At 72.2% G+C, this 27,915-nt stretch overlaps 3 protein-coding genes and 1 long non-coding RNA gene across 8 annotated transcripts; 1 reads left to right on the plus strand and 3 right to left on the minus strand.

The window, feature by feature from the left end:
- Nucleotides 1–906: 906 nt before the first annotated feature.
- Nucleotides 907–6,171, minus strand: PLIN5 (perilipin 5). Of its 3 annotated transcripts, none has more exons than XM_070058663.1 (8): nucleotides 6,074–6,171; nucleotides 5,406–5,456; nucleotides 4,858–5,053; nucleotides 4,140–4,222; nucleotides 3,730–3,910; nucleotides 3,412–3,611; nucleotides 2,506–2,622; nucleotides 907–1,781 (listed from the first exon to the last, which is right to left on the minus strand). In XM_070058663.1, exons 2-8 carry the CDS (start codon nucleotides 5,436–5,438, stop codon nucleotides 1,248–1,250), a joined length of 1,344 nt encoding a protein of 447 aa, XP_069914764.1. In that variant the 5' UTR covers nucleotides 5,439–5,456; nucleotides 6,074–6,171; the 3' UTR covers nucleotides 907–1,247. The 3 variants fall into 3 exon arrangements, with proteins under 3 accessions (XP_069914764.1, XP_069914765.1, XP_069914766.1); XM_070058664.1 differs by having other exon boundaries at nucleotides 5,406–5,576; nucleotides 6,074–6,143; XM_070058665.1 differs by having other exon boundaries at nucleotides 5,406–5,491; nucleotides 6,074–6,092.
- Nucleotides 6,172–7,564: 1,393 nt separating this feature from the next.
- LRG1 (leucine rich alpha-2-glycoprotein 1) lies at nucleotides 7,565–9,681 on the minus strand. The gene is made up of 2 exons (XM_070058670.1): nucleotides 9,524–9,681; nucleotides 7,565–8,861 (listed from the first exon to the last, which is right to left on the minus strand). The coding sequence occupies exons 1-2, from the start codon at nucleotides 9,553–9,555 to the stop codon at nucleotides 7,853–7,855; spliced, it is 1,041 nt and encodes a 346-aa protein (XP_069914771.1). The 5' UTR covers nucleotides 9,556–9,681; the 3' UTR covers nucleotides 7,565–7,852.
- Nucleotides 9,682–10,712: 1,031 nt separating this feature from the next.
- Nucleotides 10,713–27,521, minus strand: SEMA6B (semaphorin 6B). Of its 3 annotated transcripts, none has more exons than XM_070058669.1 (17): nucleotides 27,303–27,521; nucleotides 18,347–18,496; nucleotides 18,062–18,185; nucleotides 17,118–17,178; nucleotides 16,933–16,995; nucleotides 16,447–16,548; nucleotides 16,186–16,276; nucleotides 15,949–16,068; nucleotides 15,412–15,500; nucleotides 14,804–15,021; nucleotides 14,501–14,632; nucleotides 14,232–14,381; nucleotides 13,842–14,024; nucleotides 13,427–13,573; nucleotides 12,848–12,925; nucleotides 12,693–12,751; nucleotides 10,713–12,497 (listed from the first exon to the last, which is right to left on the minus strand). In XM_070058669.1, exons 2-17 carry the CDS (start codon nucleotides 18,465–18,467, stop codon nucleotides 11,539–11,541), a joined length of 2,697 nt encoding a protein of 898 aa, XP_069914770.1. In that variant the 5' UTR covers nucleotides 18,468–18,496; nucleotides 27,303–27,521; the 3' UTR covers nucleotides 10,713–11,538. The 3 variants fall into 3 exon arrangements, with proteins under 3 accessions (XP_069914770.1, XP_069914767.1, XP_069914769.1); XM_070058666.1 differs by having other exon boundaries at nucleotides 27,219–27,521; XM_070058668.1 differs by lacking the exon at nucleotides 27,303–27,521 and adding an exon at nucleotides 18,911–19,238.
- Nucleotides 15,951–22,242, plus strand: LOC138845598 (uncharacterized). Its single transcript, XR_011382821.1, has 2 exons — nucleotides 15,951–16,090; nucleotides 21,099–22,242. It is a non-coding gene; the product is annotated as an uncharacterized lncRNA (long non-coding RNA).
- Nucleotides 27,522–27,915: the final 394 nt, after the last annotated feature.

Genomic DNA, 27,915 nt, shown 5'->3' on the forward strand with positions numbered 1-27,915 from the left:
CCACTTCTCATTTCTGTCCATCTCCCCTGTCCTGAACAGCCGTGTCCCCAGGACCGGGCAGCCACACGTTCTGGGATTATCTGTGCGAGGGGAGGGCACCCCCAGGTGCAGGCAAGGTTGGGCCTTAGCTGCCCAGTGTCCCCACGTCCCCGCCCTGAGCCGGCGCCCAGCCTGTGTGCAGAGGCCAAGGTGGGCCGTGCAGTCCTGGTGAGCTTCCTGGAGGAGGCCGGCGTCGGGCCTGGGCTCAGAGAGGATGAGGTGTGTCCAAGAGAGGGGTGGGAGGCCGGGTGGGGGGGCTCCCACAGCACGAGCGAAGGCCCAGAGGCAGGGACGGAACCGGCCGTCCACGCAGGGCGGGCGCGCGAGGGTCCGGCAGGCAGAGGACTGGGGTGTGGGGGCCTGAGGTGCCAGAGTGGGCGGGGCTCGCAGGGCCACCCCCTGGGCTGAGTCCCAGGGAGGCCAGGGGCCACCCCGACCTCCCCCTGCCAGGCACAGGGGAGTCCCAGCGGCACCAGGAATGCGGGCACAGGACGGGAGGCCCCCTGGCCCCGCCCCCGTCTCCCCCTTCCCGACCTGAGCAGTGGCGAGACCAGAGACCACTCCCGCAGGGCCAGGGAGCGGACACGGGAGGCCGACTTCCCTTCCTGTCCCCTGCTGTTTCTAAGAAACTCACTCATACTCAAGTGAGAATGACTTCCATTCTAGGCAGCTGGGGCGGGGCGGGGGTTGGGGGCCGGTGCTTAACCCAGGAGGGCCGGGCAGTCCCCGTGGAATCCCGGCAGGTGCCCTTGAACCCTGCCTTGAGACAGGCCCACCGTGTTCCTGGAGTCGTCCCCCCCACCCCCAGGCCTTCAGCATGCCGGGACCAGGACCCCTCACCCCAGCTGGAACAGAGGCCAAGGGCCGTTGGACAGTACAAAGCACCTTTATTCCGGAGAGCTGCTGGGCCCGGCACCCTCGGGGACCCCCCAGTCCAGGGTCTCTAAGCTGGGGGAGGCGTTCACTTTCTAAGCACCCCCCCCCAGGAGAAGCCACTGGACGCGGGGTGGGGGCTTTGGGCAGCACATAGAGGTGGGGACCAGCTGGGAGCCAGAGGTGGCCTGAGCCTGGCTGTGGGACTCCGTGGCCCCACGTCCGAGGCCGCGATGGGAGGGCGAAGCCCCCTCAGCCCCCACCCCCCTGTGCGCGCCGGCCGTGACTTCCCACGCCTGGCCACTAGGGGGCAGCAGGGACCTCCGCGTGCCGGCTCAGAAGTCCAGCTCCGGCATCAGGCTGTGCTTGTCCGGGCCGCTAGGGGGCGCCGGCTCCTCCTCGCCAGGGCCCCCCGGGAGGCCCGACCCCTGCCCGTGCTGGGCCTCCCAGGCTCTCTGCTGGGCAGGCCAGTCCAGGTGCGCCCAGCGGGGGTCGGGGCTCCCGACCACCTCGTCCACGCAGGCGGCCAGGTCAGGCAGGGGCTCGGGCCGCTCCACCAGGATGGGCGCGAAGGGCCCCACGAGCCAGGGCAGCGGCACGGCCTGCACCACCAGCTCCAGCAGCTCGTCCACGCAGGCGTGCGCCCGCGCCACGCGGCCCCGGCCCTCGGCCAGCGCCGCCGCCGGCACGTCCCCGAAGCAGCGGGCGTCGGCGAAGGCGGCCCGCAGCGCGTCCACGCCGCGCCGCACCTCGGCCACCTTCTCCTGGGCCCCGGGGGGCAGCCCCCGCACGCTGGCCTCCAGCGTGTCCACCGCGCTCTGCAGCTCCAGGGTCAGGCTCCGGCACAGCACCAGGGTCTGCAGTTCGGCCTGCGGGGGGCGGGGGGGGCTGTGCTCAGCGCCCCCAGCCCGTGCGCCCCTCTCTGCCCGCACCTGCGGCCCCGCCAGGCGTCTGACCTCCCTGCTCGGTCCGAGGCAGTGCGGACCCCTCCCCGCCAGTCCCAGGCTGGTGTGAGCCCCCCCCCCCCTGCTTAGCCTGGAAGCGGCCGCCTCCTCACCAGGCGCCCAGTGCCTCCCCTGTGCCCCCCCCCACGCACCTGGCACCTGGTCGCTCCCCGTCTCCCGGCTTCCCCGACCTACCCCCCCCCCCACCGCTGCTCCTATCACCTGGCTCCTCCCCACCTGCCTGGCTCATCCTCACCTCTCCTGGCCCCTCTCCCACCTCACCTCGCCCTTTCCCACCCATCTGGCCCCTCCCCCAAAAGCCTGGCTGCTCCCCACCCCACCTGGCCCCTCCCCACTCACCTGGCTCCTCCCCCACTCACCTGGCTCCTCCCCACCTTACCTGGCCCCTTCCCCCGCTCCCCTGGTCCCTCTCCCTCTCCCCTGGTCCCTCTCCCACCCTCCTGGCTCCTCCCCTGCCTGGCCCCTCCCCTCTCCCCAGCCCCTCCCCACCCTGCCTAGCCCCTCCCTAGCTCACCTGGCCCCTCCCCCACTCCCCTGGTCCCTCTCCCACCCTCCTGGCTCCTCCCCTGCCTGGCCCCTCCCCTCTCCCCGGCCCCTCCCCACCCTGCCTGGCCCCTCCCCTGCTCACCTGGCTCCGGCTGTGGCCGTTGTCCAGGGGGTGCTGGCCGCAGCCCTCCCACAGCTGGTGCACCTGCCCTGGGCAGGCCGAGGGGTCGGGGGTCGCCCCACACTGCGCGCCGTGGATCTGAGGGCCGACCGGGATGGCAGAACTCAGTGTGCAGACTGGGGGGGGGCAGGACCAGCCCTGGCCGCAGCGGTGTGCATCTAATGAGCTCCACCTGTATGCAACCTTCCAGCCCCGCCAAGCTGCCCTGGTCCGGACCCTGCCGCTCGCGGCCCCCTGGCCCCGCCTCTTCCTCCACGAGGCGCACGCCCCCTCCACCCCACTGCCCGCCCAGCCCCCTGCACAGCCCCGACCCCCCAGGACAGGGCCTGCCCCCCCAGGGCCGCCGCGGAAGGCAGCCAAGCCCAGGACCCGTCAAACCCCGCAACGGGGCAGCGCGTGGCTTCCCGAGCGGAGTGCTGCGGGCCGGCCGCAGCACGCACGCAATAAGGGGTGTGCAGTGGGTGAGTGGGGGTCCCTGTCCCCCGAGAGAACAAGGAAGCCCATCAAAGGGCTTTTCTGGAAGCCAGATGTGCTAAGAAGGGGATACAGTGTCCCGGGCGCAGGGTGCAAAGGCCCTCGTCAGGCCTGAGCTGGGCAGGGCAGCGAGGGGACCGGGCAGGTGGCGCCGGACCGCGGAGAGAGGGCACAAGACGGACACGGGGGCTCACTGGTGCCCTCCTGTGGCTGTGTCGGGTAGGACAGGCTGTGGCGTGCGGGGCGAGGGCAGGGGACAGGGGGTTGCGGGGGGCCTGGGCTCCTTGAGGTCGGAGTCCGCTCCCCACCATGCCTGGGCACGCGCATCCAGCTGGCGCTCAATGCGTGCTTATTGATGGGCGTCTGGGACAGGGACAGGCCGAGGGCGCTCACCAGCTCCAGGGTCTCCCACAGCTGGGCCAGGGTGTCCTGGGCGCGGCGTTTGCTCTGCCTCAGTTTCCCCAGAGAGTGCTCATAGGCCAGGTGGCGGAGCCGCGCGGACAGGGAGCCCAGACGCACGAAGTAGCCCTGTTGTCTCCTCTGCTCCTCTAGGGAGTCCACTTCCGGGCCCGCGGCCTCGGCGGCCAGCGCCGCTGCGGGGGGCGCGGCGGGGGCGGGGTCAGCGGGCCGCCCCGCCCCGGACCTCACAGGCCCCCCGCCCACCTGCCCTGCGGCCCCTCTGGGCTCCGCCTCCCCTGCCCGGGCGCTCACCCAGCTCCTCCTCCGTCACGGGCAGGAAGTGACCCACCAGCTCCTCGGACTTGGCCAGCACGGCGTCCACGGCGTGGCTCACGGAGCGCTGCAGCTCCACGCTCCAGCGCCGGCCCCGCCGCGCCAGGCCCACCACGCCGGTGACGCTGCTGGCCACCGCGTCCTTGGCCGACGTCACCACCTGGCGGGAGAGGGCCCTGGGGGCTGGGACTGCAGACTGGGGAACCCCGCGCAGTCTCTGCCTCAGTTTCCCCTCCCAGCACGATACGCGGCTGTGCCGAGTGGTTGAAGCTGCCTGTTTTTTTTTTTTTTTTTTTTTTTTGAGTTCTCAGGGCCAGGCCGGCACCCCCCTGCCTGCCTGTCCCGCGCTCCCCTTGGCGGCCCCCAGGGTCTGGCCACCCCCGCCCTACCGTGTCCGAGGGTTGTTGTAAAAACGGCAGCTTCTCCTCCAGTTTGTCCAGCCCCCTGCAGGCCAGATGGTTCACCGTGGCCACTGACCACAGGGAGAGGGGCAGGGAGAGAAACAGAGACAAGACAGGTTTCCCCTGTCACCTCCCGCCTGTCCGGACATAGGCAAGCCGCGGAGCCCGGGGGACAGTCGGGGAGGAGGCCGGACCACAGGGGGCTCCAGGGCCCTCCCAGGGAGTGGCTGGACCCCTGGAGGGGCGGGGACCCTGATGGCACCAGGCTGGGCCCCGCCTCTCCCCCCCCCCCTCCGCAGGTCCAAGGTGACTCCAGAGCCCAGCTCAGATGCCCCGCGGGCAGGCTCAAGGTGACCGGAGCTGGCAGAGAGGGATGTGTGGGGGAGGGGCTCTGGGCCGGGACCCTCAGGTCCCACGAGAGGCTGAGGGTCTTTCTGCCCCGCCTCCCACCAGGCTGGAGCCCTCGGTCACTGGCCGGGGGTGGGGCCGGTCTGGGGTCCATGGACCTATGGGAGAGAAGCAGGGTGGAGGCAGGGGCAGTGGGGAGGGGTGCGGGACAGGGATCGAAGGCAGGCAGAAGGGGGCAGGGTCCCCAGGTAAGGGCAGAGGGCCAGGTGATCAGGTTAAAGAGTCCAGGAAGCAATGGGCAGAGAACGGAGGGGCACGGACGGACAGACGGGCTGCGAGGGGCGGCCCCGGGACTCACGCTGGGGCTGCAGGTGGCTGAGCAGCGGCTGGGCGTGGTCCAGAGCCCGCGCGGTCAGGCCGCACACGCAGCGCTCGGCCAGGCGGCAGGCGGAGCCCAGCAGCGGGTGCCTGTCCTTGGCCGCGGTGTAAGCGTCGGAAACCGCGCTGCACGTGGCCTGGACCAGCGGCAGGGCTGCCACGCGCTGCACCACGTTCTGCGGGGGAGGGAGAAGTCCAGAGATGATCTGTCCCCTCGAGGGAGGGGCGTTTCCCGGGGACCATTTTTTCCCGTCTATTAAGTGGATTTCTAGGGGTGCACTGGGTGTGGTGGCAGGTGGAAGGCTTGGGACCGTGACAGGTGCAGACCAATGCCACTGAGGGGGACACAGAGACCCCGAAGCAGGGAGCAGGCGTGTTGGCCAGGGACTGGGTGTCTTTGGGAGAAGCCCCCCCTCCCGCCGTCATTATGCCCCCTAGGAGCTGGGCAGGCCCTCCCCAGCCCCCCGCCATGTTCTCCGAGTCCGTTCAGCCCACAAGAATGGGGGCCGGGGGGCACCCAGCCCTCACCTGCTGGTCCTGAGCCGTCTGGTCGTCAGACATGTTTGCTACAGGCTCTCCCTAGGGGGCAGCAGAGAGAGAGGAGGGGGCGGGGGCTGCACCGTGCCAACCCCCCCCACCCCGCCAGGCCTGAGACCCTGTCCAGCTGGACTCTGGGACCCGGGCGAGTGGGCGTGGGCTCTGGAGGGGAGAGACCAGGGTTCCAGTCCTGCCGTTGCCTGCTGGGTAAAGACCCCCACCCCTCCGGGCAGTTTAGGCTCAAGGACCCCGCTGCCCCGCCCCGGCGGACAGCGCTTGGCAGGGCCAGAGGAGGCAGCTGCGCAGCCCTCATCAACCGGTGGTCAGTTTGACAGACAGGGAAACTGAGGCACGCAACAGCAGAGCCACCGTCACCCAGCCGGCCAGTGCCGAGTGGGCAGCGCGACCTCCAGCCTCAGACTCGCCGTCTGGGGCTCTTCCTCCACCCCCACTCCCGTCGCCACCCCGCGCCCTCGGAGCCCTGGTCCCCGCCCAACTGGGTCCTGAACTTGGGCCAACTGGGCCAAGGGTCTCGGCCACCTGCTCCGGCCAGTCGCGCCCCTCCCACGCCGCCAGACTTTCGCGCAAGCACCCGATTTAGCGGCCAGCCCAGAACCTGGCGGGCGCTCCTGCGGACCCCACGCGCGCGCGGCTCTCACCTGGGCGCGCGCAGCCTCTGACCGCCAGCGCCTCCGTGGACCCCAGACCTTGGCCCAAGTCTCCGCCCCACGCCGGGCCCGCCCGCCTTATAACTGCTCTGGTGGGCGGGGCCTCTGGGAACTGACCAATGAGGAGAGAACTCTGGGGGGCGTGCCCAGGAGGGAGGAGCTCCGCGCTCCCAGCTCTCCGGGCTGGGCTGCTGGTTGTCATAGCAACTTGGGGACGCCGCATGCGGCTGCACTTCCTTGGCCAGGTTTGGCCACCTGTGGGCCACACCTGTGCCACTGCGGGCGCTGAAAGAGGACCCACCGCTTTGCTCAATGACCTTGGGCAAGTCCCCAGTGATTTTTTTTTTAAATAAAAGATTTTTGGGGCCGGTGCTGGGGTAGAGAACGTAAAGCCGCCGCCTGCAGCACCGGCATTTCATATGGACGCCGGTTCGAGTCCCGGCTGCTCCACTTCCGATCCAGCTCTCTGCTGTGGCCTGGGAAAGCAGTAGAAGATGGTCCAAGTCCTTGGGTCCCTGCACCTGCGTGGGAGACCGGAAGGAAGCTCCTGGTTCCAGATCCACACAGCTCTGACCGTTGCGGCCAACTGGGGAGTGAACCAGTGGATGGAAGACGCCCCCCCCCACACCTCTCCTTCTCTCTCTCTCTTTTTTTTTTTAATATTTATTTGAAAGAGTTACAGAGAGAGAGAGAGGTCTTCCATCCACTGGGTCACTTCCCAGATGGCTGCAATGGCCCAAGCTGAGCCTGGCTGGAACCAGGAGCCAGGAGCTCCATCCGGGTCTCCCACGCAGGTGCAGGGCCCCAGCACTGGGCCGTCCTCCGCTGCTTTTCCCAAGCGCACTAGCAGGGAGCTGGATCGGAAGTGGAGCAGCCGGGACTCGAACCGGCGCCCATGTGGGATGCTGGCACCACACACGCAGCCTTACCCATTCTGCCACAGGGGCAGCTTCAATTTTTTTTTTTCTTTTTTAACTCTGCCAAGCTGGCACTATCCCTTGGGTCCCCATTTCATGGATGAGCAAACTAAGGTTCAGAGATCTCCGTGCACTTCCCCAGGGGCCCCTGAGCGCAGACTCCGGGGTCTGCGTCTCCCACCAAGGTGGCTCCCTCCCTCCAGTGCTCAGAGCGGGCCGGGCAAGCCTCAACCCCAACCCCCACCCCCATGGCCGCGGTTGCCCTGGGGCGGCCCAGGATCTGAGCAGGCATCCCCCGCGGGTGCTCCAGGGCTGCCGCAGGCCCACTGGGCGTCTCCCCAGAGTGCAGCCCCGGCAGAGACCCACGGTAACACGACACCCGGGCAGCGGCCACACTGTTATTGGCACTCAGGTCCCCGGGGTGGCAGCAGGGGCCGTGGAGAGGCCGTAGGTCGTCCAGTCCCCACCGCTGTCCGCCTGGGAACCCAGGTCCCACGGCCCCGACCCCGGGCGCCGCCTGTCCAGTCCTCTCTCTCCATCCCGGGAGCCCGAGACGCCACGAATGTCGGTTCCTGATTCGGTCATTTATTAAACTCTGGCCTCAGGGCCGGCACTCAGCCCCCACCCCGGGGGACAGAGTGGCAGGGAGACAGTGCCGGGTGGCCAGGGCTTGGCGGGGGGCACGCAGACACCGAGAGATGTGGGGAGTGGGAGAGGGCGTCCAGACCAGGCGTGGCGGCCGTGGCGTGGGGCGCGGGTGGTGCGTTGGGAGGGGCCTGGCCCGCACCCGGAGGAGGCGGGGCTATTTCTGAGTGGGGGCGGGGCGCCGGCCGCTGCCCCCGCCCACGCCTGCCTAGGCCCCGGCCGCCGCCAGCAGCGTCTCGCCCTGCCGAGCCTCGGGCCCGGCACAGCGGGTGTCGTTGGCCGAGAACATCTTGTCTCTGTTGTCCAGGAGCCAGCGGAAAAGATCTTCGAGGTCGCGGTCGCACACCCAGGGGTTCCCGGAGAGGTCGAAGCCGTCCCTCAGGTACCCGGAGGGCCAGCCCAAGGGCGCCAAGAGCCCCGGGGGCAGGCTGGCCAGCAGGTTGTTGGACAAGTCCAGCATGCTGAGGCGCCGGAGGCTCCGGAAGGCGCCGGCCGCCACCGAGGCCAGCCGGTTGTCGTTGAGAAAGAGGTAGACCAGCTGGCGCTGGGCGGCGAGCAGGTCCCCCGGGAGCTCCCGCAACCGGTTCCCCTCCAGGTGCAGCCGCTCCAGGTGCACCTGCGTCCTCAGGAGGCCGGTCGGCAGGGTCTCCAGCCGGTTGTCGGCAAGGTCAAGGACACGCAGGCTGCTGAGGCCGGCCAGCAGCTCAGGGGGCAGCGTGGAGAGGCCGTTTCCCGAGAGGTCCAGGAACCACAGCGCCCCCAGGCCCTGCAGCCAGGAGCCCTCGAGCGCCCCCAGCTGGTTCTCCTTCAGCACCAGCACCCGCAGCGCGGCCGCCCCCTCGAAGAGGCCGGGGGGCAGCGCCCTGAGGGCGTTGCGGGTGAGGTCCAGCACGCGCAGCCGCGGCGCGGGCCGCAGGAGCGTGGCGGGCAGCTCCTGCAGCCGGTTGCTGGACAGGTGCAGCTCCTGCAGCCGCGGCACGCCGTGGAGGCCGGCGGCCGGCAGCCGGGTCAGGTTGGAGAACTCCACGGACAGGAAGGTGGTGTCGGCCGGGAGGTCGCCGGGGAAGCGCCCGGCCGAGTGGCAGGAGACCGAGGTGCCCTTGTTGGACTGCAGCACCAGGCAGCCGTCGGGGCTCCGGGCGAGCCCCCGGGCCGCGGCCGCAGCCAGCAGCAGGAGGGACAGCAGTCGGCAAGCCTGGGGCTCCGGGCCCCCCACGCTGCAGGCGACCACAGAAGGCGCTCTTAAGGGGGCAGACACACCCGGGGCCCCGCCCTCCTTCCCGCCTCCTCACTCCTCCCCTGTACGTCCTCCTCTTCCCCCCTGCCTATGCCCTCTTAGGAAACGCCAGTTTCCGAGCCTGACCTCCGGGCACCACCCTGCCCCGTCCCGGGGTTACCGCCCATTCGCAGCCCAACTTGCTGGTTTTCTGAGCTGGTCTGTATTATGGGGCAGAGCCCGTGAACTCCTATCCACCCCACAAGGCCCCTGTTCCAATGCCCCCTGTCGCATGAAGCCGCCTCTGTCTTTCCCGAGACCGGCTCTGGTCTGAGATCCTGGTCTCTCTGCCCGGCCCTGGCCCCACAGCGGGGCCTCCGGGCTCCCCTGGGTTCAGGGAGGAAGGTCCTGGACACAAGCGTGTCCTACCTTGAGCAGGGCCAGGAGCAGATCCTGGGTGCTGGCAGGGGGGACCACAACAGTGGGAGACCCGAGGTCCCCCCCACCTCCCAGGCTGCACTCGCGGGGCCCTCGGGGCCTCTGCCTGCGTGCGTGAGTGGGAGCGAGTTTGGCACAGCCTCCCGGGACAGAACAGCCGTGTGGTTCCGCATGGCCTGGCGTCCAGCCCAGCCCAGCACGGATGGACTGGGGCGGGGCACCTACCTCTGGTTGCGTTCTCCGCTCCAAGAGGCCATGGTAGCCCTGAGGTCCCCCTTCTGGGTGCCCGGAGCCTGGGGAGCTGCCCTTATACCCACCTGGGCTGGGGGCTGGACGCCGAGGCCTCTGGGAAAGCCCCGCCCCCGCCCCTCCGGCTGCGGGAAGGGGAGGGAGTCAGATTGCTAAGTCACTTCCTGGGGTGGCTTCCTGCCCCCCCTTCCCTGGGTGAAACCCAGTTTTTCCTTTCTGCTTTTTTTTGGGGGGGAGGCACCCAAGGGTCCCCACTCTCCCCACCCCCCCAGGACCCCAAAGCCAAGGTTTCGGGGCACCTGCCCTGGGGAGGGGGCGGAGCAGTGGGTGCTGTTGGCAGAGCCGCGAGGAGCCCCTGGAGGACCCCTGAAAGGGCCCTGGACAAGGGGCTTGCCTGTCCGTCAGCCGCGGGGCGGAGCGGGGTCCCCCTGCCCTTCTCCCCTCCTGAGCCTGACGGGGTAGGCGGCTCGCCTCGGATCACCCTCGCATGCTAACAGGTGCGCCGGGCTGTGTGTTTCCCTCTGAGAGCGGCTTTGGCTGCATCCCACTGTCACGGAGGTGGACAAAGACACCGGGACACGACCACGGACACCGAGCCACGGAAGGGCCACGCACGGGTTCTTAGAGAGAGAGAGAGGGAGAGAGATCGGCCACCTGCTGGTTCACTCCTCAGATGGCGGCGTGGCCAGGGCTGGGCCAGGCGGAAGCCAGGAGCCAGGAGCTCCCTCCGGGGCTCCCACGCGGGCGCAGGGACCCAGCACCCGGGGCGTCCTCCGCCGCTTTTCCTAGGCCGTGAGCAGGGAGCTGGAGCGGACGTGCAGCAGCGGGGTCCAAGGTGGCGGCCATGCGGGATGCAGCCGCCGTGACAGCCCTGCCACCCGCCCGGGAGACCCGGATGGAGCTCCTGGCTCCTGGCCTCAGGAGGACCCAACCCAGGGCATTGGCGGAAGAGACTGACAAATGAGCTCTCTCTCTCTCTCTCTCCCCGTTACTTAACACCTGTTTCCTGCTTAAAACCTTCATGGCGTCTCCTTCCGCCTCAAATCTGTGGGCTCCCTCTCCCCTCCCCCTCCCCGCCCCCGCAGAGAGCCGCACACAGTAGGGCCACACCGAGTCCCTGGACAAGACGCCCCCACCCAGGACACAGCAGGGGCAGACGCGGGTGGCCGGCGGTTGTAAACAGTTTTATTGATGGGGAGGGGGCCGGGGGAGGCAAACTGCGGGGAGGGGCGGGGCTCTGCTGGCCACGTGGCATGCATGGACAGCCAGAGGTCCACGGGGCTGGTCACAAGGGAACGGGTGGCTCGGGACACTCTGACCACCCCGGGGCCCGCCCGCCTCTGCCGCCCCCAGCCCCCAGGACGTCTCCCAGGCTCTCCCCGCGCCCCCTTCCCCTCTGTCGACTCGGCGGCGGCGGGGGGGCACTTAACAAACTCCCCGCGGCATCTTGGGGGGCCCCCACCCGGCCTCCTGGAAGCCCCAGTGTCGGCTCAGCCAACGCCCAGGCCGCTGGGGTCACCACACACTCCGCACACTCCAGCCAGGGCCACCCGCACAGGCACGCGCACACGGCCCCTCCCTGGCCCCCCCTGCACAGGCACACGGCATGCACACGCGCACACACACACACACACACGCGGGCGCCTGGGGCCGCGCTGGGGGCGGGGGAGCCGGAGGAGGGGGCTGGGGGTCTGCAGCGTGGCCCCCTCCTCCGCAGAGCCCCGGCCCCCGCCCCCACCCCGAGAACGGAGTTGTGCAATCGGTTAGAAAAAAACTGCGAAAGAAACCGAAGTGGATCCCAGGTCAACCTCCAATCCGTAGCAACCCCGCGCCCGCCGCCTGCCCCAAACCGTGTCAGCGCGGCCTGCGGGGGCGGGGCCCGGGGGGGGGCTCTGCTTGTGCTTCCGTGCGGCCGAGGGGCCCCCCCATCGCGGGCGCGCCGCCCCTGCAGCTCTGGTGCACCCCGAGTTGTGGCGCCGGGCCGCCCCCGCCTAGGGCACGGGGGGCGCAGTCCTGTCCGCCCCCCCGTAGGGGAGCAGGTGGCCCAAGTCCGTGCTCGGCCGGACGTGGCGGCCGCGGGGCCGGTCCCCGGGCCGCCCCTCGCCGCTGTTGAACGTGTGCGTGCGGCGCAGGGCGGCGGCCGGCGGCCCGTGCGCGCCCGGCCTCCGCAGGCTGCCCGTGGGCGGCGGGCTCCAGGGCCGCGCGAGGCCGTCGGCGGCCGAGGCTGGGTCCAAGGGGCCCGTGGGCGCTGACACCACCCGCCGGCGGTCCGGGCTGGCGTGCGGCGTGAGGGGGAAGTCGCCGTGGGACGCGCGGCCCGGCCGGGCGGGGCACAGGCGGCCGTCGGGGGCCGGCTCGCCGGGGGGCGCGGGGGGCTGCTCGGGCGCCCGGGCGGGGGCCAGCAGCAGGAGCGACGAGGACGCGGAGGCGGAGAGCAGGGCGTGGCCGTGGTCCCAGGCGCGGGCGCCGAGGGCGTGCGGGTGCGCGTGCGCGTGCGGGTGCGGCGTGGGCAGGCGCTTCTGGGGCAGCGGCGTCTGCTCGGGCGTGGGCAGCAGCCCCGAGTCCAGGTCGTGGGGGCCGCCCTGCAGCAGCGTGGCCTTGGCCCAGCCGTTCTGCATGAAGGGCGCCAGCAGGGCCTCGGGGGGCGCCCCGCCGCCTCCCACGCCGCCGCCGCCGCCGCCGCCGCCGCCGCCCCGGCCTCCGGGCCCCGCCGCCCTGCGCTCGCCCAGCCGGCTCACGCTCAGCACGGCCTCGCCGCCCCCGTGCGCCAGGATGGCCTCCTTGTCCTTGCGGCGCGCCAGCTCCCGCCGCTCGCGCAGGCCCACGAACCAGCCCACGCTGAAGCCCGACACCACGGCGCCCACCACGAAGGCCGCCACGGACGACGTCACCAGCAGGTTCACCGACACCAGCCCGGCGCGCTCCTCCGAGAGGCTGGCGCGCAGCAGTCCTGGCGGGAGGGCGGCGGGGTCAGGGCCCTGCGTGGCCCTCGGGCCCTTCCACAGCCTGCCCGTCTCCGCAGGGCCCGGATTCCGGGCTCTGTCCATCTGGGCCCCCGCCCCCACCCCAGGCAAGGGCGGCAGAGGCCCTGGACACCCCGTGGGAAGAGGACCAAGGGTCCCTGGGCCGCCCCTCCCCCACTCACCTGTGCAGTCCCCTAAGCCCGCTGTGCTGGCCCCGGACACATCCTGCTCAAAGGCGACCCTAAGGGGGTGGGGGCGGGGGGCAGGGTCAGCAGAAGCCCCCAGTGGCCGGGCGGGATGGCAGGCGGGTCAGGCACCCGCACCCCCACCCCAGTACCTGGTGCCAGGGCTCAGGAAGATGCAGGAGCCGTCCGGGGCCCAGCCGCAGTAGGGGTCCTGGCTGCCGATGCAGTTCCTAGGGCGGGAGAGGGGGTGGCCCTGAGCTACGGACATGGGCAGCCCAGGCGCCCTCCTCTTGCCGGGGTGCGGGCCATGTCCAGCACTCCCCATTTCACAGCTAAGAAAACTGAGGCCCGGGAAAGCGCTCGCCCAAGAAGGCTTTGCCCCCAGGGTCTGTGCCCTGGGTCTGGGGGCTTAGGGAGCCTGGTGACGACAGCGGCCAGCAGGGGGCGCTCAAGTCGAACCATTGTGAACCCAGGGACACAGCGCAGCCTGCGCTCCCCGCAGCAGCCACCAGAGGGCGCGTGTGAGCCAGGTCCGGTCCCTGTCTACACCGCCGCCTCCCCAGGTCAGAGCTCCAGTGTGACCCGGCCCGGGCCCCCTCTGCTCAGCCACACGGGCGTCCCTGCTGTTTCCGCGACCCCGGGACGGTGCAGCCCAGGGCCCCGGCTCGTGGCTCAGGGAGTCTCTCCTCGTGCGTCCCCCACCCCGCTGCTGGACTGTGGGGGGGGCTTACTTCATGCACCCCGAGTGCTGCTGGCACCGGGCCACGGGCACCCTGACCACGCAGCGGGGGAAGGCAGCGAGCAAGCCGCCCGAGGCCGCGTCCAGCTCCAGGCTAAGCAGCCGCTGCCCGCTCTCGCCAGCGTCAGCTCGTCCGCACCTGCAGGCAGGCAAGCCCGGGAGTGAGGCCCCGCCCCGGCATCCGGCCCCGCCCTCTCCCCAGCCTCAGGCCCCGCCCCACCCCTGGCCTCCAGCCACGCCCCATCTCAGGCTCCACCCCCATCCCCGCCCACAATCTCCCCGGCCTCTGGCCCCGCCTCCAGGCCCCCAGCCATGCCTCCAGGCCCGTCCCTGGCCTCTGACCCCGCCCCCGGCCTCCAGCACCGCCCCAGGTCTGTGGCCCCGCCCCGGCCCCGCCCCCGGCGCACCTGTCTGGCCGGTAGGTCTCAAACTCCTCCAGGAAGACGCTGGGTGCCGCAGGCCCGGCCGCGCTGGCGTTGGGCCGGACCAGGAACTTGAGGACGGTGCCGGCCTCGGAGCCCAGGAACACCACGGTCTGGTTGCCCCAGGGGCCGGCGCCCACGTCCACGGCCACGCGCGTCAGCTGGTGCCTGCGGGCCGGGGCGGAGACGTGAGGCCGGCAGGAGCGCGGCGGGCCGGGCCGGGCCCCCTCCCCCGGGTCCTCGCCGGGCACCCCCGGCCCTGTCGCGCTGTCCCCTCTCTGCCCCCGGGTCCTCGCCGGGCCCTCCCCCCCCCCCCGGTCCTGTCGCGCTGTCCCCTCTCTGCCCCCGCGCCCCGCCCCGCCCCGCGGCACGCACCGCATCAGGGTGCGCACGATCCAGGGCGCGCGGCCCAGCGAGGGCACGGCCTCGTCCATGAGCGGGTGGGTCTTGACGAAGCTCAGGATCTCGTCGGGCAGCGCGCTGGACGCGTTGTACAGGGAGCCGGGCGCCGCGCAGCACCCGGGCCTGCGGGCGAGGGCGGGTCAGGCACCTCGGGGGCTCGGGGCTCCAGCCGCCCAGTGGGCGCAGCGGGCCCGCCCTCGCCGGCTGCGCCGCCCCCGACGTGCCCCCGCGGCGGCTCTCACCGGGGCCGCGGCACCTGGTCCTCGGGCACCGGCGTCCAGATGGACTCGGGCGACTTCTGCTCGCGGAAGCGGCCCTCGAACACGGCGGCCACCTGCGTCATGTCGAAGGCGCAGACGGCCGAGCCGGGGATGCTGGGGGCGGGTGGGCGCTGGGTGAGCCGCACACGGGGGCGGGGCGGGGCCCCGGCCGCAGGAGGCGCCCGTGCAGCCCCCTCCCCCTCCTCACGCCCCGGCGACCCCTGGGTGCCTGCAGCCCCAACTCCAGGCCCAGGCCGGCCCAGGTCTGGCCGGCCGGCGGCTGACCTGTTGGTGGGCGTGGAGAAGACGGCGAGGACCACGGGCCGGCCGCCCAGGCTGACCACGCCCGTGACGGCCCGCAGCACGTTGAAGTAGAAGTGCGAGTCGCCGGGCACGGAGCAGTTGAGCCGCGCCTTCAGGAAGGACGTCCACTGCTTCTCCAGCACGCGGGGCGAGCCCCCCACGTCGTTCTTGCACACGCGGGCCACGCGGGCCACCACCACCTGCGCCGGACGCCGGACGCCGCCTCAGCCCCGCCCAGGCCCCGCCCACGGGATCCCTCCGCGTCCATGGGGGGTTGGGGTTCTAGGGGTCGCTTCTGCCCGGACAGGGAAACTGAGGCACGGGGCACGGAGTGGGCGAGCCGAGGTGGCTGGGGACGAAGCGGCCGTCTGCACGGTCACTGAGGGCTGGGGGGGTGGACGGGTGGACGTGGAGGTGGGGGACAGATGGGTGGACAGTGCCTGGGGGGACAGCTGAGGACCCGCGGTCCCGGGAGACCTGCCCCCACCTGAGGGCCTGGGGCTGCCTGCAGGAGGCAGCCCTCTCCCCTCCCCCCCCTCCCCTCCCCCTCCCCTCCCCGCTGCGGGGGCTGCCGGGCCCCGGGCGCCCACCTTCTCCAGGTAGTTGAATTCCATGGCGATCTCCCGGAAGAAGAAGTACACGTGGCTGCCCCACTCCACCGCGTGCACGAAGTAGGGCTCTGCGGAGGCCAGGGTCAAGGGTCAGGGGTCAGCGGCCGTCCCAGCAGAGGGCAGTGATCTCGGGCTTGCTCTTCCGGTGGGGGAGGGGCAGACATGGCTGCCTCTGCATCCACCCACCGTCCCCCTGTCCACCTGTCCGTCCACCTGTCCATCTGTCCACCTGTCCACCCACCCGTCCACCTGTCCATCTGTCCACCTGTCCACCCACCCGTCCACTTGTCCATCTGTCCACCCACCGTCCACCCGTCCACCTCTCCGTCCACCTGTCCATCCGCCCGTCCACCCACCCCTCTGTCCGTCCACCAGCACCCAGTCTCTGTGCCCGACGGCCCGAGTGTCCGAGCTGAGCCCCTGCCCGGCGCCCCTCCCCCAGCAGCCCCGTCCCGGTGCACCCCAGGAGGCCGGAAGCCGCCCGGCCCGGGACTCGGCCGCTGCCGCCGGCCTCACCCTTGAACCACTTGGAGTCGTGCTTCACGGTGCGCAGCGTGGGCCGGTCCCCCAGGCTGCGGTAGATGACGGCGTCGATGGCCAGGAAGTCGGTGACGGTGGCCGTGAACAGCATCCTGTCTGGAGGGGCGGCGGGAGCCAGGTCAGACGGCAGCGGCTCGGCCGGGGCCGCGCGTCCGCCCGCGTCACGGCTGGACCTGTGCCCCCCCCCCGGGGCCCAGGGCGGGCGGTGCTCACCGGAGAACAGGGCCACGTTGGCGTGCTTCGGGTCGTAGGGGCAGCGGGCCATGCCGCTGATGTTGTCCCCGATGGGCTGCAGTGTGTCCATCTGCAGGGACGGGGCGGCCTGAGGACAGAGCTCCTGACCAGCCCTGTGCCGCCCGCCCCTCTCGCCCTCGGGAGCAGGGACAGGACGCCATCCGGGAAGCCTTCCTGGAGGCGGCGGCCGGGGGAAGGCAGGTGCGCCACGGCCTGCAGGGGGGCCCGGGCGGGACTCACGCTGTAGTTGGCGCACACGGGGTTGAAGGCGTTGGAGCCGCACACGAAGAGGGTGGACGGGTCCCGGAGCAGCAACACCTTGACGAAGTTGCGACACTCGCCCTGGGGGTGGGCGTGGTCAGAGGGTGGGCGGGGCCAGGGCAGATCTGGGGCGTGGCCACGGCAGGGCCTGAACGGAGGTCGCTGTGACCAATGGAGAGGCCAAGACTGGGAGAGCGGGGGTGGAGCTATAGGCAAGGCTGGGGTTGTGGGCGTGGCCATGTCTAGGGACCACCTGAGGGCGTGGCCAGGCTCCAGGCATAACCATGGCAACACCAAGGTCCTAACTGGGATGATGGCAGAAGGGGCGGGATGGCCCTGGGCGTGGCCAGGGTGGCTGTGGGGGGACAAGGGCGTGGCAGCTGGGTGGGACGTGACTCATCAGATCAGGGGCGTGGTCAAGGGCGTGGCCGGGGCCGGATGTGGGCGTGGCCAGGGCACTCTCACCTCCTGTTTCCCTTTCATGCGACACACGTCAATGTCGCCGGGGTTGGAGCGCCAGGTCAGCTTCTGCGGCCAGACAGGGCTGGTGAGGCCAGGGGGTCCCCAACAGCCCCAGGGACCCTCCGGAGGGGCCACCCGAGGGGAGGCCCGGGTGGTGCCCTCCGCTCCGGCCTGCGCCCCATCCTCACCCGCTGGTACCGCAGCTCCGTGGCCGTGGGAGGCTCCAGCTCCACCCGGTAGAGGTGGTCCCTGGAGGGAGGGGCGTGGAGAGTGGACACTGGGGACCTCCTCTTCCCGGCCACACCCCTGTGGGTCCTAGTCACCCCACACCCCTGTGGGTGGCCCCCTATGCTCCATGACCGCACATTGGGTCCCCACTCCCACCCTGGCTCCCAGGCTGTCCTCCCCGCGACAGCCACCAGAGGGCGGCAGTGAGCACCAGCGCCCCCACTAACCCCACACAGGCTGTCCTCCCCGTGACAGCCACCAGAGGGTGGCAGTGAGCACCAGCGCCCCCAGGGCTCCAGGCCGTCCTCCCCACGGCAGCCACCAGAGGGCATCAGTGAGCACCAGCGCCCCCACTGCCCCCAGGGCTCCAGGCTGTCCTCCCCGCGGCAGCCACCAGAGGGCGGCAGAGAGCACCAGCGCCCCCACTGCCCCCAGGGCTCCAGGCCGTCCTCCCCGCGGCAGCCACCAGAGGGCGGCAGAGAGCACCAGCGCCCCCACTGCCCCCAGGGCTCCAGGCCGTCCTCCCCGCGACAGCCACCAGAGGGCGGCAGTGAGCACCAGCGCCCCCACTAACCCCAGGGCTCCAGGCCGTCCTCCCCGCGGCAGCCACCAGAGGGCGGCAGTGAGCACCAGCGCCCCCACTGCCCCTCGGCTCCCACCCCTCCTGGGGTCTCAGTTCTCTCCGCCGCCCTGCACCACCCGGCCGCCCCTCCCTGACCTCTCCGCGGCGCTGCAGCCACACGCTCCTGCTCGCCCTCCAGGTCCCAAATGTCACCCCCATCCTCTCTCGCACGGCCGCCCCTCTGCCGCGCCGCTCCCACCCAGGCGCAGGCCCGGCACCGGCCCTGGGCGCCTCATCTCGCAGGTGCACCAGGTGTGCGGCCTCGGCCCGCCGCCCCCGTACCTGTCCCCGATGAACAGTGTCCTGTTGACCCTCAGCACGCGCTGGATGTTAAGGTCTCCGGCGTCCTCCGCAGGGGTCAGCCGGCCAGGCCCACCGCCCACGAACACGGGATAGTGGCTCAGATCTGGGGAGGGGAGCGGGTTGCATGAGCCAGCCAAGGCCAGGGCTGGGGGCAGAAGGACCGAAGACCCCTGCCTTCTAGGAGTGGCTCCCAGCCTGCCGCCTGGGGATCCAGACCGGACCCCCGACCCCCGACCCGTTCCCCACCCCCCACCCCAGACTCACACTCCCTGGGGGCCACGCTGAGCGGCGGCGGCTCCTCTGGGAAGAGGCTGTGGGCGCCCCCTAGTAGCAGCAGCAGGAGCAGCAGGACCGGGCGGGAAGGGGACGCTCGCGGGGTCCGCATGGCGAGGGCCAGGTGGCGGCAGGCGACACCTGTGGGCGAGGGGCGGTGAGCGCGTGGGCTGCAGTACCTGACCTCGCCTGCAGGGGGCGCGTGGAGCCCCGCGCTCCAATTCCCGCATCTGACCACAAAACCCTACCAGGGCGGGGTGGGTGTCCGGGTCCCCCAGGGCCTGCGCCGCGGGCGGCCGCCTTGGCTTCCCCGCCCTGGCCGGCAGCTGGGCTGCCCTTGGCCAACAACAGGAAGCCGTGCCGGGCCGCCGGGGCTGCCCCTCCGTGACCCTGAACCTCCAGGATCTGTGACTCAGCGGCCGCCGGGATCCCACGTGCGCGCGGGCGCGGCCCCGCTTCCTGCAGGGCTGCCTTGTGCGGCGCCGGCCCTGGCCCCCGCGGACCCCCGCAGCCCCCCACCGCCGCCAGCCCCGCCTGCCCCCTGCCCGTGGTCACCTGCCCGGGGTCACCTGCCCGGGGTCGCCTGCCCCGGCCTCCTTCGCACACGACAGGTTCACCAGCTCGGCCGAGCTGGGCGGCCCTCACCGCCACCCTTCCAGAACCTTCTCCGCTGCCCAAACCGCAGCTCGGACTCCAGGAAGCGCCCCCCCCACTTCCTTTCTCTGGGGGCTCAGGGGCCCCCCAGGCTGGATCCTGCCGGCCGCGTCCTCCCCCTGCCCCTGGCGGCCTCAGGGCTCCTCCGCGCCGCTGTCAGCATGGCCTTCCACTTCCCTTTTTTGAAAAAAAATTATTCATTTGCAAGTCAGTTACACAGGGAGGGAGGAGAGAGAGAGAGAGAGAGAGAGAGAGAGAGAGAGAGAGAGAGAGAGAGAGAGAGAGGAGGTCTTCCATCTGCTGGGTCACTCCCCAGATGCCAGATGGCCGCAATGGCCAGAGCTGGGCCTATCCAAAGCCAGGAGCTCCATCCGGGTCTCCCACGCAGGTGCAGGGGCCCAGCACTCGGGCCATCGTCCACTGCTCTCCCAGGCCACAGCAGGGAGCTGGGTGGGAAGTGGAGCAGCCGGGACTCGAACCGGCGCCCAGGCAGAGGCTTCACCCGCTGTGCCCCCGCGCCGGCCCCTCCCTTGCCTTTTCCCTCCTACCCCAGCGCGAGGGCCACGATCCGCAAGCCCACGCGTCCCTTCCGTGGGCTCCGGGGACCGCGGGGCTCCCAGCAGGGAATGGCTAAGGTCCACTTTTCTTCCCCCGAGTGGCGCCCCCTGGAGGCGGCAGCGCTGGGGCCCGCGAGGTCCCGGCTTCACGGTGAGGAGGCGCCACCCCGGCGCGCCCCAGCCCCGCTCCCGCCCTCCCCCCACCCTCACCGGCGCTGCTATTTGCTGTCGCCGATGGGCTGTGGGGCGGCCCTTGGTCCCCCCCCGTCCGACCCATGACAGAGCCCGGAGGGCGAGGCCCCAGCCCCCACCACGCACAGGCCCTGGGCCCCTGTCCGGGCCTCGGTTTTGGCATCTGTGAGATGGGTGTGCCATCAATACACGGGGACCTGGGGACTGGATTTGGGGGGCCCCGCCCCGCCCCTGGATCCGGCTCCCGTGTGCCCGCTGCGGCCGCGAGACCCCAGCCTGCGTCTCCCACCAGAACCCCCCCCGGGGTTCCCTCCCGCCCATCCAGCGCTCTCGGTCACCGGCGCCTGGCGTCCCAGCTGGCTGCCCTTCTAGAACATTCCCGCTGTTTCCAGAACACGGATCTCGCCTCTGCCCTCCCGGCTCTGAGCCGGTCTCGCCCCCGCCAGGCGCGGTGGACACCGGGGGCGCCCCCGGCCCCGCCCACTCCGCGTCCAGGACCTCGGGTGTCCCCAGCGCCCAGCCGCGGGCCGGAGTGGCCTTTGCCCCTTTTAGGTTCATTTTTCAGGGTCTCGGGGCGCAGAACGCAAGGCCCCTCCCGCGGCCAGGGCGGCGCCCGGCTGAACCCTGGAAGCGGCGTGGGGGCAGCCTGACCTCGCCAGGCCTCGGACCTCCCCCTCCCCCCTCCCCCCTGCTTCTGCGCGCGAAGCTGAGGGCGCCCGCCTGCCCCGCGGCGGCCCCACCACCTGCTGCCGAGTCAGGTGGCCGGGGCGGGCACCCCAGCCCCACGTGTCTGCCGGCGGTGGGGGCTCCCGCTGGTGGCCCAACGCCGAAGACACCGGCGGGGACGCCCGCAGTTCACATCGGAGGGCCTGGGTTCAAGTCCCGGCTCAGGCGCCTGGCGCCAAGCTCCCTGCGCATGCGCACCCTGGGAGGCCTGTGCACCTGCGCGCACGTGGGAGCCGCGGGTGGAGCGCCGGGCTCCCGGCCTTGGCCCGGCCCAGCCCTGGCCATTGCGGGCGGTCAGGAAGTGAGCCCGAGGCCTGCAGCTGTGTGCCCACCCCATTGCACAGATGTGGGAGCTGCAGGTCCCCAGGGCTGCCCCCCCCCGCCTCCCCTCGCCCTCGCCCGGGACCCCGCCCCGCCCCCTCTCCTCCCTCCGGGCCCACAGCTGGCCTGGGCCTCTTGTTCTGCACCCACCTCGGGGGCCCCCAGCCCTGCCCCCCGTGCCACTCCAGCCTGGGGGTCTCCACGGGGTTTCCCCCTCCCTCCTAGAACACGCGGGCCCCACGTGTCTCGGCTCGGCCGCCCCGGGACGCACAGGGCTTCTGTCTGCATTTCAGGATCAACTCGTCCGCTCTAAAACCAACAAGAAAGAAGGCGCCGACCCCGGGGGGATTTCCACCGCGTGGCGCTGAACCCAGGATCAACTCCGGGAGAAGCCCGGCTCCCGCGGGCTCGGCCTGTGCACGGACCCGCTGGCCGCACCTCGCTGCCCAGGGACTGCCCGGGGGCGCCCACCTGGGCCCCTGGCGCCCTCCTCTCCCCTCCCTGGCCGCTGTCGTGTCCAGCCACCAGAGGGCGCCAGCGAGCACCCGAGCCAGTGCGCCCCGTCCTCCCCTGGGCCCGCAAGGCCCTGCCCGCCCCACCCCTCCTCCCGCTCTCCCCACCTCTGCAGACCACAGCCCTGCGCCCAGTGCCCTCCGTCCGCCCCCACCCCTCTCTGAGAGCCCGGTCCGGTCTGCTCCTGGCAGCTTCTGCGCTCTGAGCGCCGCCGTCGCAGCACCAGCGGCAGTGCCCCTGGGGGGCCGTGGGGAGCGGGGGTCCCGCACCCCCTGTCCCGCCCCGGGGAAGCAGGGCAGCGGCTGAGCCAGCTCCGCACAGCGCCGGCCCCTCGGTCTCCTTCTCTCACTAAAATCACCACCTCAGGGTGCGGCACAGCGGGCGAAGCCGCCGCCTGCAGCACCCGCATCCCATGTGGACGCCGGTTCGAGTCCCGGCTCCTCCACTTCCGGTCCAGCTCTCTGCTGTGGCCTGGGAGAGCAGTGGACGATGGCCCAGGTCCTCGGGCCCCTGCACCTGCGTGGGGGACCCGGATGGAGCTCCTGACTCCTGGCTTCGGATCGGCGCAGCTCTGGCCGTTGTGGCCAAATAGGGAGTGACCCAGCGGATGGGAGACCTCTCTCTCTCTCTCTCTCTCTCTCTCCCTCTCTCTCTGGGGCTTGGGGGCTGGATCCTGGCCCCTCCCCTCTCATCACCACCACTTCCGCCCCCTCTCAGCTCAGACCCTGACACTGCCCGACGCCTGCCGTGGCTCCCAAGTACCCCGGAATGACCAGGGCCCCTCCCAGCCTCGCGCCCCCCCACGGCCACTTCCCAGGCTCACCCGGGAAGCCCCTGCGGGGACGTCCCCACCTCCAGGAAGCCCTCTGTGACTGCCTCCAATTTTCCTGTCCCCATTCCCTGCGACATCGGATGCTATTCGTACACTCGGACCATGAGCAATTATTGAGCGCCGACTGTATGCCAAACACCGTTCCAGGCCTGGGACGGCCGGGGGTGGGGGTCAGGGAGGGGCACACAGCGGGGACCGAGCCCATCACCAAGCCCGGTCCTCGCGTCCCGGGGGGGGGGCAGCAGGTGCACGTGGTACCTTCTGACGACGGCGACGTGGACGGGGAGGGGGCCGCTGGGGGCAGGCCTGGGAGAGGGTTTCCAAGGGGCGGCCGCAGGGGCAGAGCCGGGGGCCGGCACCACGGGGGGCTGGCGGCTGGGAGAGGCGGGGGCGCCACAGACAGGACCCCGGCGGCCCCCACAGACGAGCAGCGGACACGCGTGGCCCTGCCGTGTGCTGCCCGGCGCCAGCTCGCCCTCCCGGGGCCTCTCGGTCCTCATCGCGGGGCTGCGGCCAGCGGCGGGGGGAGGGGCTGCCGTCTCCAGTTCCACGGGAGGGGCTCCGGAGCCCCCAGGCCCGGCGCTGGGGCGCTGGCGCCGTCCGGGGGGGCGGGATCGGGTAACCACTGCCGCCCAGGTCCGGTTACCGCCGGCTCCGGCTCCAGCTGCCGCCGGCCGGCCGGGCTCGCGGCTGTCTAGGAATCGGCGGGAGCCCCCGGGCGAGCGCCAGGGCCCCGGGTTTGGAGGAGCCCCTACCTGCTCTCCTCGCATCCCCGGACCCCCACCCCCCCGAGCCTTCTGACCCCGGGCCTCAGTTTCCCCAACAGGAAGGGATCAGGAGCATCCCTGCGGGTCGGGGGCAGCGCACAGTAGGCGCTGGCCGCGTGGCCGTGCGGGGAGAGTCCCGCCTGGGGTCCACTCAGACCCCAGGGTGCTTCAAAGGTGGGGGGGCTCCGGGCCCCCAGGAGGCGGGCACGCGGAATGGGGGGGAGGGCTCGGCATTTACTCCCAGGGGCGATGGGGGGCTCGCTCTCCAGGGGGCGCTGTGGGAATCCAGCCCGGGGCACCTTGGGGTTACCGGGCAGGGGGCCCCGGCCGGCCCCCCCATCGGACTCAGCTTGGAGGAAGCGCAGAGGAATGGGGTCAGCGCCCCGGGCTCAGCTCTGGGGGACAGGGAGGGGGGAGGCCGAGCTGGGGCCTCCATCCGGGGCAGCCCCCTGCCCCCGCTGCCCTCTGCAGAGACCCCCGAGTGAGACAGGACCAGCTCGCGCGGCCGGAGCGGGTCCCCCCCCCCCGCAGGTGCCGGGTGGGGCGGCGGCCAAGGGCTGCTGCGAACGGAAGACCGGGCCCACGGACTTGAAGAAGACAAAGGCGGGAAACGGGTCCCCGAGGGGACGGCCCGGGGACAGAGTGGCCCGCAAGTCCCGGTGACTCAGGGCTCAGGAACGGCGCAGACGTGGGGGATGGGGCGCGGGGTCCGGGGCGGCAGCAGGCAGGGCCCCCCTGGGGTGCCGGGTGGGGGGCGGGGGGCGGGGGGGCTGCTTCTCACCCCCCCTCTCCCCCGCGGCGCCGTCCCGCCCAGGCCAACACGGCGGGCATTGGGCCTCCGGGTGGGGGAGGCCATCTTATGGGGGCAGCAGCCGCGGCTCAGGGTGGGCAAAGTGGGGGCGGGGACGCCAAGGTTGCACAGCCAGGATTTGAACCCAGGTCGTGTCGTGCGCCTTTAACCGCAGCTCCAGCCGGCCAGAAGGGGGCGCTCCACCCTTCCTCGCCTGTCTGGGGAGGTCCACGGCCTGCCCCGGAGGCGCCCACCCCTGGCCCCAGCACTGTCCACCTGGACCTGCCCAGTTGCCTCGCAGCCTGTCTTCCCCAGGCCGTCCACCAGAGGGCGGCGGTGAGCCTCTGAGTCCTCGGGGCTCCCCCCTCCCTGGGGGTCCAAGCCGAGTCCCGGCCCCTCCCCTCCCTCTGCCCCAGCCCCTCCCCTCCCTCTGCCCCAGCCCCTCCCCTCCCTCTGCCCCGGCCACACCGCCCTCGCTCCTCCTCCCACAAGCCAGGCGAGCTCCTGCCCCAGGGCCTTTGCACGGCTGGGCGCTGCCAGCAAGGCCGCGTTTCAGATCTCGCAGTGACCTCCCCCTTCTCCCCTCCCAGGCCACAGCTCCGATGTTACCTCCTCGGGGACACCGGCCCTGGCACCCACCCTCCAGCAGCTCCGCCCTTAGCCACTCCCCCATGGGCTGGCCACTGATGGCACAGAATGGACCCCCTGCCGGGTCCCTGCACCTGGCCCGCAGTAGGCGCTCATCAAACACCCGTCCGCTCAGCCCACGGCAGCCTCTGAGAGCGGTGCCGGCCTGGCTCTGGAAGGGGTGGGTGGGCTCAGACGTGGTAAGGAGGTAAGGTAAGGTAAGGGAGGGCCTGGGCCCCCAGCTCGGGGAAGTAGCCGATTCTGCGAGTTTCAGTCCCCTGGTGCACTCCTATTCACCCATCACAGCCCCGGCTGCGGTGCCCTTTCTCGTGCATCTTCCCTAGCCCACGGGCGGAGCTCGGCTTGCCCCCAGCCTTGGCTCCGTGCAGCACATGCCGGAGCCTGGAAGCCTGCTGAGGGCCAGCGAGACGCCGGAACTGGAATCCCAGGGCCATTCTGCGGTGCAGGACACGGCTCGCAGGGGCTTCTGGGAGGACTGGTGGGCAGCCCATCTCCCTGAGGTTCCTCCCGAGAGCTGTTGGCCAGGCCCAGGTGCACCCTGGGAAACGTAGTCCTCACTGCCCCCGGCCAGCTTAGGAGCCGGGGTGTTAGGGGCGGCCGCTCCGGGAGGCTCAGCGGCCGGGCTCGGGGTTCGGGGTTCGGGGCGGCGGGGGGGGTGTCCTGCCTGCGCCGAGCCACAGTCAGGCAGGGGCGCGCTCCGGGACCCGGCCCGCAGCCTCGACCCAGCACAGCACTCGCACCCAGGAGCCGTCCCGAAAGGCCACTGCCCCTGGACATGGAGAAGCAAGCGAGCGGGAGTCCAGGGCTGAGTCCCGTCCTTGCCTGCCTCCCAGGCCGGGCAGCTCACTACCCACCTGGCTTCCCGGAGCTGCCTCCCGGGGCTCCCCGGGGTCTGGGGCTGGGGATCCCTGCCCCCCGCCCCCAGCTCGCCCACCACTAGGAAAGCCTGCACCAAATCCACTTCCCCCTGCAAGCCCAGGGCCGGCCTCGCCTCCTCCGGGCAGCCCTCCCTGCTCTCACCTGTCCTGTGCCACTGGCCCAGGAGCTGCTCCTCCCTCGCGCGGCCCCGCAGAGCACCGGGCACCCGGGACGCGGCCACACCCCAGGGTCAGTTCAGGACACCCTCCTGCCTGGGAGGCGGCGGTGCCGGCACAGACCTCAGTCCCGGGGGGACCCGGCTCACCTGTCCCGCCCGCTGACGTCATGGTCACCTTTCCAAGGGCAACTTCACTTCCAGCTGCAGGCCAGGCTCCGGGGAGCCCTGGGTGGCCGCGGGGGATGCCCAGCGCTGCCCCCGATGGCCACCATGCTCTCTGCCCACCGGGCGGCGGGGGGACGGAGGCCACGGCGGGACCTCATCTCAGAGCAGGGAGCAGAGGGGACGCTGTGGACCCCGAGTCCCCAGTCCAGTCTCTCCCGGGGAGACTGTGCCTGGGGAGGGCCGGGCACCCGCCCAGAGCCACGCAGCCAGGCTCAGAGGGCCGGCCTGGCTCCTCGCGCCGCCCTGCTGGCCGCCTGGCCTCGGTTTCCCCGGATGCTCTTGGGAACGGTGGCCAGGCCAGAGCCCGGGGCCCCAGAGGGCCAGGCAGTCACCTGCAGGGGGTCCCGCCCGCTCCCTGCACCCCCAGCCGTCGCCCGACACCCGGCAACCCCCTGAGACAGAGTTGGAAGCCCCCGGCCGTCCGGAAAAAGAAACCGGGGACGGGGCTGGGGGAGACGCCGGGGCGGGGAGGGACCCCGTGAGAAGCTGCAGGGACCCAGAAAGACTTAAAACCCGCAGTTCTGCAAATGGGGCGGGGGTCAGGTCCGGCCCCCGCCCTTGGCGCACGCTCGCTGCTTTCCCTTTAAATCCAAATCCGAAGGCTCAGCCCGAGCCCGCTCCGGACCCCAGGTCCTCCAGGGGCTGAGGGTCACCAAGGACTCCAGCCAGGGCCTCTCCCAGCCCCGGCGAGTGGGGTTCGCAGGGCAGCGCCCCCTCTGGGAGGGGCCCCCAACTCCCAGGGTCCCCGGGGGCGGAGTGCAGGCCGGGGGGACCAATCAGCGCCGGCGGGAGGGGGCCACCCTGGCGCACCCCCACCCGGCGCGCTGGGAGACAGGCGTTTTCTTTGTCCCTTTGTCAACACTTGGGGGGCCCGAACCCCAGGCCCCCACTGCAGCGGGGTTGGGGGGATCCCGACTGGCCGGCCCTGTCCCCCCCATCGCGGGGCCCCTCCCGGGAGGCCCAGCGCCGACTGGTTCATTTCTGGGCCGCGCGCGCGCGCGCGCAGGAGGCTGGAGGGGGCTCCGGGCGCCCAAGGTGCAGCGCTGGACCTCGGTGTGGGGCGGCGGGGCCTGCGGGTGCGGGGACCACCGCCCCAGGCCCGGCTCGCTGCCGACTCGGCTCCCTGGACCCCGCCCCCCAACGCCGCCCCCACCCCCAGCCAACAGGCCTCCGGCTCGCCCCGAACCCCAACCTGGGCCCGAATCCAGCTCCCCAGCGGCGCAGCCGCCCTCATCACCGCCTCCTACGGCCCCCCCCCCCGACAAAAACCTCCCCCTCCCCCGCTGCGGTGCCACCCCGCGCCTGTGACGGCGGCACATGCAGGCCCCCCGCTCGGCGCCCGCGGCCAAACCCAGCCCCCGGCCAGCGCTGCCGCCGGACCCCCGCACCATCCCCCCCATCCAGACCCCTCCCCCGTTGCGTGGCTGAGCGATCCTCGCGTCCCCGCGCCCCGCAAACCCCGTCGCCGCCACACAGCCACCGTCCTCCCGTGGCAGGGCCTGGAGCCCCCCTCGGAGCGCGCGCCCCGGCCGTCCCAGCCCCCCGACCCCCGCCGCCCAGCGCCTCCCCCAGCCCCCTCCCCGGGCGCCCCGGGGCGCTTACCTCGGAGCCGCGGCGGCCGCGAGTGCGCGGGAGGGCGGCGCGAGGGCGGCGGGCGCGGGCGGGGGGGGGGGTCCGTGCGCGCACCTGTCCCGGCCGGGGCCCGCTCAGCCGGGCATCCCGGGCTGCGGAGGGGGCTGGGGGCGCGCTCTCCCCGCCCCGGGTCCCGCGGCGCTGCGCTGGGGGAGGGGGCTCAGCCCCGGCCCCCCGCGCGCTGGCGTCGGCTCCGGGGGGGGCGCTGCGCGGCGGCCGGACCGGGGGCGCGCCGCGGCCGCATCTCCTTCGCCCGCCGCGGCCGCCGCTGCGACTCGCGGCTCCGCCACCTCCGCCCCCCCCACCTCCCCGACTACCCCCCCACCCCCAGAAGCCGGGCCGGGAGCCGCGCAAAACCCGGCCCGGAGCGGCGGAGCGGAGAGCCGAGCCGAGCGGGTGGCGCTCGGCGTGGGGGTGGGGGCGATCGGCGGGGTCACTGCTCCGCGGGGCCGCCCCAACTTCCGGCCGGTGCCCTCTGTGCCATCAGAGGGGGGCGACGAGGGGGCGCGCGCCCTGGCTCCCTCCTGCCCCCTCCTTATTCCATCCGCAGGCACCACGTTTGATAACGCGGGGAAACTGAGGCCTGGGGCCGCGTCTTGTCCAAGGTCACCCAGAGAAGAGACAGCCAGGCCGGGGACGAGAGCCTGGGCCAGCAGCCTGGCTGGCT

Source organism: Oryctolagus cuniculus, chromosome 16 (genome assembly GCF_964237555.1).
Source record: "Oryctolagus cuniculus chromosome 16, mOryCun1.1, whole genome shotgun sequence".
Lineage (NCBI taxonomy): Eukaryota > Metazoa > Chordata > Mammalia > Lagomorpha > Leporidae > Oryctolagus > Oryctolagus cuniculus.